Raw genomic sequence first — 9629 nt, forward strand, 5'->3', positions numbered from 1 at the left:
AACAGAGGTTATAGCATTTTTGTGATTATCTCATTAGACAAAAGATTATTTCACTTTATTTCTTGGATTAAAATTGTGGGGTGCCTGTGGATTAGTGCCATTTCCATGACAAATGACAAGAACCCAACTCAAAGTGGCTTAAACTGGGGCAGCCTGGGTGGCTCAGTGGTTTAGCACCTGCCTTCGGCCCAGGGCATGATCCTGGAGACCCAGGATCGAGACCCACATCGGGGTCCCTGCATGGAGCCTGCTTCTCCCTTTGCCTGTGTCTCTGCCTCTCTGTCTCTCTGTGTTCCTCTCATGAATAAATAAATAAAATCCTTTAAAAAAAAAGTGGCTTAAACAAAAACTGGCATTTATTTCCCTGTGTGATGGAGAAGGCCAGGAGGTTATACTACTTCAAGCATGGCTGGATCCAGGCTTCTGACATCAGGGATGTGTTTCCACATTTGGGTTTCATCTTCCTCTCTCTGTCTGATGACAAATGGCCACTAGCACCTCCAGCTTATACCCTGCCCCTCTGAAAAAGAGATGTTTTCTCCCAATCGTCCCAGCAAAAGTCTAGGGAACAAATCTCAGTGGACCAATAGACCAACTTCATACCCCTACCTCTGTGTGTCAAAGGGCTGGGATAACGCTGACTGGCTAGGCCCAGATCTCATGTCCCCATCTGCCCAGGTAGAGGCATTCAGAATGGGAGAAGGGTGGTCTCTCAGAGGGAAGCACAGTGCATATACCACAAATGAGCCGGGTGGGGGCTGGAGACACTGAGGGCCAGACACTGGGGAAACTAAAACAACAGATATGCTCAGATTCTATCAGCATCGTGAAATAGGAGTGCACATCTCCCTCAGCCAAGAGATGGTGATACTCATTTACATATCATGTTATTATCATTCACACATTGACTTCAGTACTGGCTGCCCCAGCTACGGGGTGCAAACCCAAAAGTCTTCGGCCTGTGTGCTTTTGGTTGCAACGGGATCAGAGCAATGTAAGGAAAACCCACCAGTCACTGGAGAGAGGCCCAACACAGACCTTTTGGATATTACAGGAGCCAGAGGGGATCAGGAACTGAGAGCTCTGTAAGGCCTGGCAGGCTGCCTGGGGGAGGTAAGATTTAAGCTGGGCATGAGAGGGGTGGGAATTGGATAGGCAGAGTAAGAGAAAATGGCCTATGGGGCAGGAGGTGGGGGCATAAGGTCATAGAGCCTTAAATGCCAGGACAAGGAGTCTGGGATAAGCCTATGACAAAAGGGAAGTGGAGAAGGTTTTTGAGTGAGAAAGGAAGCTTCCAAGTGCAGTATTTGGAGGAGACGAGTATGAGGAGGTAAGGATGGAACAGGGCAGGAGGCTGAGGTCTTTGGGTAAGGGGCTCACCTTTCTAGAAAGGGTGGAACAGGTAATAGCTGAGGCCTCAGGACCTGTGAGGCAGTGTCTTGCCTTTCCAGCTCTAAGGTGCTTCTGGGGGCCTAGCAACCCTCTCCATTGCGGGGCCTCCAAGAGCAGAGCCTGGGAAGGGAGAAGATTCCTGACCCCACCCCCACCTCACACCCACCACACCCCAAGGGATCGGAGGGATGTAGCAGGAGCAGAGCAAGGTCCATAGTGAAGTCTTGCAGGGATGCCCAAGGCCATTCTGGCCCAAACCCCTCTATAGGACCCCTGATGGCCTGCCAACTTTGACCTGGACACTCCAAAGGTATGGGTCATCTCTGGTTATTAGGACTGACTCTTCCACATGTGAAATCACAGCCTGCCTCTGTTCCACTCAGCGTCTGTACTGGTTCTCTACTTTGGGCCACATAAAATTATAAGTCCATCCCCTTTGGGCCCCTGGAGTTTTTCCAATGGTGCCCAAACTCCCTAGGGAGCTCTCCAAGGCTCCTTTTCTGGTGGCTGGACAGATGTAGTTGCCTCAAAGGTAGCCCTGTCTCCTTGAGCTCCCCACTCTGATCATCCTGTCCTCCCCCTCCCCATCCTAAGCATTGCATCTTTGTTAATACAGCCCAAGCTCACGCTTACCCTGAGTAGCAGTGTATACTCTGCCTGCAGGTGAGTATGAGAAAGGAAAACTCAAAATGCAAATCACAGTCTGCCCCCACTCTCGCCCGTATCCCCACCGTCCCCATTTTGGTGCCCTGCCTCAAACCCCTACTCCAATAACTGAACACACATAGGTCAGGGCTACATAAAGATCTGAGCCCCAGAGAGGAAATGGGGCCATTACTGTCGCAGCAACAGAGACCTGAGAACCCGGATTCTGCATCTGAGGGCCAAGTCACAGGGCCACCGCAGGCTGACGTCTGCAGTAGAAGCATCACTCAAGTTCAGGTCAAGAGCTTGAATCCCCCAGTTCCCAAGCCAACCCTAATACAGCCCCTCAGGACCCATGTGCCTCCCATTACCTAAGGTGTAAGGGACCAGGCTGCAGGTGTAAAACAAGCGTCCCTACCTCAAACTCTCTTTAAAATACAGGGGTCTGGGGCACCTGGGTGGCTCATTCGGTTAAGCGTCTGCCTTCAGCTCAGGTCAGGATCCTAAGGCCCTGTGACGGGCCGCATCAGCACAGAGCCTGCTTCTCCCTCTCCTTCTGCGGCTCCCCCTGTTTGTGCTCTTGCTTGCTCTCTCTTGCTCTTTCTCACTCTCCATCAAATAAAATCGTAATAAAAAAAAAAAGAAAAGAAAAATTAAGAAGATGCAACCACCACCACCACCCACCCCCCCGGGGCTTCTGTGCTCCTACACCTACTAATAAGGCACATTATTTTCTGGGGAGGGGGTCCGTGGCTTTCGTGAAACTCTCAAAGGATCCATGACTCAGAAAGGATTAAGAGCATCCCCAAAGAGAAGGAGCATTGGGTGGAGAAACCTTTAGGCCACCTAAGCAGCTTGGTGACGCAGCTCCCCAGGGCCTCCGTCTGCGGGGCCCCGCGAAGCCCAGGGCGGGAGGGGGCTGCTGGCCCAGCTGGGGATGGGGAGCCGGGAGGAGGAAACCGGGCCACCGGCGGCGGCGGTCCAGGCCGCCCGGGGAACCGCTTTGGGCGCCTCGCATCCCGCAGCCCCGAGGCCAGCCCGCGGGTCTGGAGCGGGGGGGCGGGGCGCGGGTGTGGACGCGGGGGGCGGGTGTGGACGCGGGGGGCGGGGCTCGCGCCCGCGCCGCCCCCTCCAGCTCGGGAGCGGGTCGGGCTCCCCCTGGCGGCCCCGGCCCCCGCTCCCCCGCTCCCCGGCTCCCGCGCCCCCGCCCTCAATCTCCTGCCCGCGGCCGGCGCAGGTGGGTCTCCGCGGACGCACGGACGGACGCACGGACGGGAGGACGGACGGGGGGACGAGCGGCTGGGGCGCCGGGCGGCGGGAGGGGCGGGGAGGCGGCGGCGGCGGCTTGAGGAGCAGGAGCAGGTGCGGCGGGGGGGGGGGGGGGGCGGGACGGAGCGGGGCGGGGGCGGGGGCGCGGCGCCCACTGGCGACCCTGCGTGGGGCGGGGAGCGGGGCCGGGGCGGCGGCTGCGAGGGCGCCGGCCGGGTCGCGCTGGGGGCAGTGCAGCAGGGTGGGGGGGCCTGAGCGCGCAGGATCCCAAGGAGACAGAAAGGACAGGAACCGGAGGGCATCCGAGCCGCCGCGGGGCGCTAGGGGCGGGCGTCAAGAGGAGGGGCCACACCTGGCGGCCCGCTGGGGGTCGTCAGAGCAGGAGGCTGGAGTTTGGAAGCGGCCCGGAGCAGAAGGGGGTGGTGTGAGGTCCGGCGAGTTGGGAAGCTCCCAGGGGTTAAGTTCCAGGGCAGGAGGACGCCTCGAGCGGGAGGCCCAGGGAGGTCAGCGGAGGAAGGGAGTGAGCCGAGATGGAGGGCAGGGCGGGGAGCAGGGGGTAGCGGGCTCGCAGGCACCGGGCGGCTGCGCCCAGGTCCGCAGGCTGCTTCAGGAAGCGGGGCGGGGGGGCGGGGGGCCCGGGGGGGAGGATGAGTCAGGTGGGAGAGGCATCGCCGAAGGGAGGCCGGCGCAGACCGAGGGTGGTCCCGGGGCAGGGAACCCCACAGTGAGGCCCAGGTCTTGGTCAGGGGGGTGCCCCCCATGGGGGAAGCCTCTCCCTGGTGGTCGCTGCAGCCATGCTGTCCCGAAAAGGCATCATCCCCGAGGAGTACGTGCTGACGCGGCTAGCCGAGGACCCCGCAGAGCCCCGGTACCGAGCTCGGGAGCGGAGGGCCCGCTTCGTGTCCAAGAACGGCAATTGCAACGTAGCGCACAAGAACATCCGGGAGCAGGGCCGATTCCTGCAGGACGTATTCACCACGCTGGTGGACCTCAAGTGGCCGCACACACTGCTCATCTTTACCATGTCCTTCCTGTGCAGCTGGCTGCTCTTTGCCATGGTCTGGTGGCTCATCGCCTTCGCCCACGGTGACCTGGCCCCCGGTGAGGGCACTGCGGTGCCCTGTGTCACCAGCATCCACTCTTTTTCATCTGCCTTCCTTTTCTCCATTGAGGTCCAGGTGACCATTGGCTTTGGCGGGCGCATGGTGACCGAGGAGTGCCCGCTGGCCATCTTGATCCTCATTGTGCAGAACATCGTGGGGCTCATGATCAATGCCATCATGCTGGGCTGCATCTTCATGAAGACGGCCCAGGCCCATCGGCGGGCCGAGACCCTCATCTTCAGCAAGCATGCGGTCATCGCAGTGCGCCACGGCCGCCTCTGCTTCATGCTGCGCGTCGGTGACCTCCGCAAGAGCATGATCATCAGCGCCACCATCCACATGCAGGTGGTGCGCAAGACCACCAGCCCCGAGGGTGAAGTGGTGCCCCTACACCAGGTGGACATCCCCATGGAGAACGGTGTGGGCGGCAACAGCATCTTCCTGGTAGCTCCTCTCATCATCTACCACGTCATTGATGCCAACAGTCCACTCTATGACCTGGCACCCAGCGACCTGCATCACCATCAAGACCTGGAGATCATTGTCATCCTGGAGGGCGTGGTGGAAACCACGGGCATCACTACCCAGGCCCGCACCTCCTACCTGGCCGATGAGATCCTCTGGGGCCAGCGCTTTGTACCCATCGTGGCCGAGGAGGATGGCCGCTACTCTGTGGACTACTCCAAATTTGGCAACACCATCAAAGTGCCCACGCCACTCTGCACGGCCCGCCAGCTTGATGAGGACCGCAGCCTGCTGGACGCCCTGACCCTCGCCTCGGCCCGCGGTCCCCTGCGCAAGCGCAGTGTGGCTGTGGCCAAGGCCAAACCCAAGTTTAGCATCTCTCCGGATTCCCTGTCCTGAGCCATGGTCCCATGGGCCCCCACGCTGCTTGTGCGCACAGGGCAGTATAGTATGGTATGTAGAGTGGACGTGGTGTGGGCTCCGTAGCCAGGCCAGGACCGGGTGGGAGGCTGGGCCCTCTTCAGCTCAGCCTCCCCTCCTGCTGTTAGCCCATGGTGTTACAAGGCACTTGTCACTCCTCTATTTCTGGCCTCAGCGGGAGCCTGTACTGGGTTATTTTTGTCTCTGCTCCTCCCAGCCCCAGCTCAGGACTGGCTCACCCTCCTCCCCCCTCCCCTTCCCCAGGCTGGGGAAGCTGTGGAAAGCACTGGACCCTAAAAGTTCGGTCTCCAGCCAGTTCTGCATCCCCATGCTCAGTTGACCATGAGCTGGGCAGGTGGCTGGGGAAGAACAGTCCCCAGGTTGGCAATCGGCTGTTCTGTTTCTGTGGCCCTTAAGAGATGGCCAGCCACTCTTGGTCCCTGAAGAAGTGATGACCTCATGGGTGGGCCCTGCCAGCTGGGGAAGGCAGTCACTGAAGGAGCGTGTTCCAGCCGGAGGATTGGAGGTATGCACAGGCTCAGGGAGGAAATGGTGTGCAGACACTCAGCTATGCTGAGCCCTAGTCGGGCACAGGAAAGAGGAGATGGGCCCCTGTGCCCTCGCCCCGTGCCCCGACACCCAGGCTTCCTTCGATGGCGAGGGGCTGCTGTGCCTGCCTGCTGCTGTTCCATCCCGGGAGGTGGGGGCGAGCCGGGGCAGACATTGGCATGCCAGGAAGAAGAAGGCTGAGGAGAGGGGGTCCTGGGCCCACCATCCAGACTTGAACTCTGGTTCTGGCTCCCCACCAGAGGCTGTCACTCCGTCTGTCCAGAGCGTGGCTGCGGAGGGTCTTTGGGCTGCTAGAAAAGGAGGTGTTGGAAAGCTCAGGATGGCGGAGGTGAGCAAGGCCCCTGATACAAGGAGGCCGTTGGTCCTCACGGGCCTGACCACAGGCGGGGCTCCTGGAGCGGTGCTGTGTCACCTGCCCAGGATTCTACTTTCTCTCGTCAATAAAACCTCCCTAAACTCTGGGCAGTTCTTGCTGGAGAAGGAGGAGGCCTACTGCTGGGCAGGGAGGGCACATTCCGAAGGGCACAGACCCTAACTGGGCAGCCAGGGAAAGCTGACCCTTAGCACCCGATTCAGAGAGACTTTTACCTTTCTGCCTCAGGTAGCCCAGCCCTGCCAGCCTGTCTGGCCATTTCAATTTTGGGGCCCCCATCAGGCTTCTAGCCCTGCGCCCCGGCCTCCACACCCGGGGATCTGCTGGAAGCCTGGGGTGGTCAGGGCAAGAGGTGCGACACCATATGCATTAGTGTACAGGCATACGTTGGAGATATTTTGCAGGTTTGGTGTCAGACCACCGCCGCGAAACAAATGTGGAGAAAAAGAGAGTCAAATGAATTTTTTTGGTTTCCCACTGCATATAAAAGTCATGTTTACACTCTACTGCAGTCTGTTAAGTGTGCAATAGCATTATGTCTAAAAAAAGCAATGTACCCTACCTTAATTAAAAAATACTTTATTGCTACAAAGTGCTAGCCATCGTCTGAGCCTTCAGTGAGTCATAATCTGTTCGCTAGTGGGCCTTGCGTCGATGTTGGTGGCTGCGGACCCATCAGGGTGGTGGCTGCCGGAGGTGGGGGTGGCTGTGGCAGTTTATTTGAATTAGACAACAACAAAGTTGGCCACATCAAGTGACTCTTCCCTTGGCGAACGATCTGTCTGTGGCATGTGATGCTGTGCGATAGCATTTCACCCACTGTAGAACCTCTTTCAAAATTGTGGAGTCAATCCCCGTAAACCCTGCTGCTGCCCTATCAACTAAAGTTTATGTAATATTGTAATTCTTCTGTTGTCATTTCAACCATCTTCACGGCATCTTCACCAGCAGTAGATTCCATCTCAAGATGTTTGCTCAGCCCTGAGAAGCAACTCCTCATCCTTTCAGTTTTTATCCTGAGATTATAGCCATTCCATCACATCTTTGGGTGCTACTTCTAATTCTTGTTCTCTTGCTAATTCCATCACCCTGCAGTTACTTCCTCTACTGAAGTCTTAAACCTTCAAATTGTTAAAAAATAAAATAAATGCAAATCTCAATAAAGCTAAGCATAATAAAAAGAAGGTTATGGGGCAGCCCCGGTGGCACAGCGGTTTAGCGCCGCCTACAGCCCAGGGCGTGGTCCTGGAGACCCAGGATCAAGTCCCACGTCAGGCTCTCTGTATGATGCCTGCTTCTCCCTCTGCCTGTGTCTCTGCCTCTCTCTCTCTCTGTCTCTATGAATAAATAAATAAAATCTTTAAAAAAAGAAAAAAAAAACAAAAAGGTTATGCCCGTAGTAACTGGAGTGTAAGCTCTCAAGCCAACTTGGGTTCAGATCCTTGTTCTGGCTCTAAGGCCTCGGTCAACAACTTACCTCTCTGGGCCTCAGTTGCCTCATTTATAATGTAGGACTGCTACTAATACACACCTCACAGAATTGTCGTGGGGGTAAGTGAAAAACATTTGCAAAAGGCTTAAGTACCTGGTCCGTAGTAAGTGCTCAATAAGTGTTAACTGTTGTGATGCTGCTGAATCAGCCATGATGGGACCACTGACCACACAAATGTTAAGGGAGAAATTGTACTTCGCCTTGGTGATGAGCTTCTCTGCCCGGTCTTATTTCCTGCACAATGCACCTGCCCAGCTCAGACCCTGATGACACAGTTCTGGCAGCACCAATTACATGGTCTTCTGGTCTCACCTCACCCCCTACAATCCATCTGCCATGCAGCTCCCAGAGTGGTCTTATTCAAAAGGTTACGATCATCTCTTCCCATGTCAAGTAGCTTCATTAATTCCCCATGGCCTTCTGGGTCCAGGCTAGACCCCGGAGCCAGCCATTTCTACTTTCTGGCCTTATAGTTGAGTTCTCTTGCTAGGACCTTGGGCAACCACCCATCCCCTGGCAGCCTTACTATTCCCTCCTTGCATGTAATATTGACCTTCTGACCTCTGTGCTTTCTTCTGTTATTCCCTTTGCCTGGAATATCCAGGCCTCATCTCTGCCTGTTGAAATCCATAAAAGTCCAGGCCAAATGATGCCTCCTTGAAGCCTTCCCTGATTCTTCTGAAAAGAGATGGTCTCTTCCCTTCCTCTGTGTTTGTGGGCATTCTGCTTTTCCTTGTGGTTGTGACATCACCAAGTCCATGACTCCTTGAGGTCAGGGACTATATCTGATTCAGCACCATGGCTGGCACAAAGTGCTGAATGAATGAATGAATGAATGAATGATGAATAGTGTATAGGACAAGCCAGCGTCCCTGTTGCAGATTGAGGACTGCAGTGGGCATCAGCATGATCAGTGAGTTTGTCCTGGGCTACTTCAGAGGTATGGCTGAAGAGGAAGCTTCCGCTACTGGTCCAGGCTCTAAGCTGCCCCCTCGTGCACCCACAGAGTCCCCCAACATTGACCAGTTTGTGATTTAGAAGAAGAGGAATGAGAAGCTACTCAGAGTCAGCCCAGAGGTCTGGACACAGTGCCTGGCTCCTGGGACTCAGCTTGGCTGTCCTTAAGACCAGCAGAGGGGCAAGGCTCATGGATGAGAAGCTTCTCAGCAGCACCTTGCTTGGGACCCCATCCAGAGCAACCTTCCTCCACCCCCTCCACCCTAAACCCCTGGTGACGGTGAAGGGACAGAACTGAGGGCTCAGCGCCACCTGCTGGCCACAGAAAAGACCTACTTGATCAGAAAATCAGGGCCACTTGTCCTAGGCTTTCCACTCCCACGAGACCCCCCTAGCCTTAAGGCTTAGCTCAGGGAGGAGCTAGAAAGTTCTAGGCATGGAGGGAGCTGCTGATCTCAACAGAAAAAGGACGCCAAGCCACCCATTTCCTGTAGTGAAACTGAATTGCTAGTCTGGGAAAACTAGCCCACTAGCCATACTGGAAACCTGCCTGGGCCTGATGCCTATGGATTTAGCATGTTGACAATTACAAGGCCCACATGTTACCCATGAAGGTGGCCCTCTGGCCTTTCTGCTGGAGAGGACTCACCCAGCTTCTACAGGACCCACTTTCTCTCCCCAGGTGACATCCTTCCAGCTCCTCCCCAACATCCTTCCTGAGGGAGCTTGTGGTAAGGAGGAGAGTAGCCCTGGCTCCCCACAGCTCTCTGGGCTCATCTTTGAGGTCTCCTCAGTGTCAGGTATCAGACACCTTGTGTTGTATGAAGACATGAACTCTGCATGTCAAAGTTGTGTTGACCCCAGATTAGGGCAGGTCTAAATCACAAAAGATCTGTTCCAGCTTGAAAGGAGCTGGAAAAAGGTGGAGCCATGGGGTTAAAGT

The 9629-nt window shown here is 56.1% G+C and overlaps 1 protein-coding gene across 2 annotated transcripts; it reads left to right on the forward strand.

Moving 5' to 3' along the window:
* The first annotated feature begins 3212 nt into the window (after window positions 1-3212).
* On the forward strand, window positions 3213-7380 carry KCNJ11 (potassium inwardly rectifying channel subfamily J member 11). Of its 2 annotated transcripts, none has more exons than XM_041730777.1 (2): window positions 3213-3274; window positions 4117-7380. In XM_041730777.1, exon 2 carries the CDS (start codon window positions 4329-4331, stop codon window positions 5271-5273), a length of 945 nt encoding a protein of 314 aa, XP_041586711.1. In that variant the 5' UTR covers window positions 3213-3274; window positions 4117-4328; the 3' UTR covers window positions 5274-7380. The 2 variants fall into 2 exon arrangements, with proteins under 2 accessions (XP_041586711.1, XP_041586709.1); XM_041730775.1 differs by lacking the exon at window positions 3213-3274 and adding an exon at window positions 3275-3399.
* Window positions 7381-9629: the final 2249 nt, after the last annotated feature.

The sequence above is a fragment of the Vulpes lagopus genome, chromosome 15 (assembly GCF_018345385.1).
Source record: "Vulpes lagopus strain Blue_001 chromosome 15, ASM1834538v1, whole genome shotgun sequence".
Lineage (NCBI taxonomy): Eukaryota > Metazoa > Chordata > Mammalia > Carnivora > Canidae > Vulpes > Vulpes lagopus.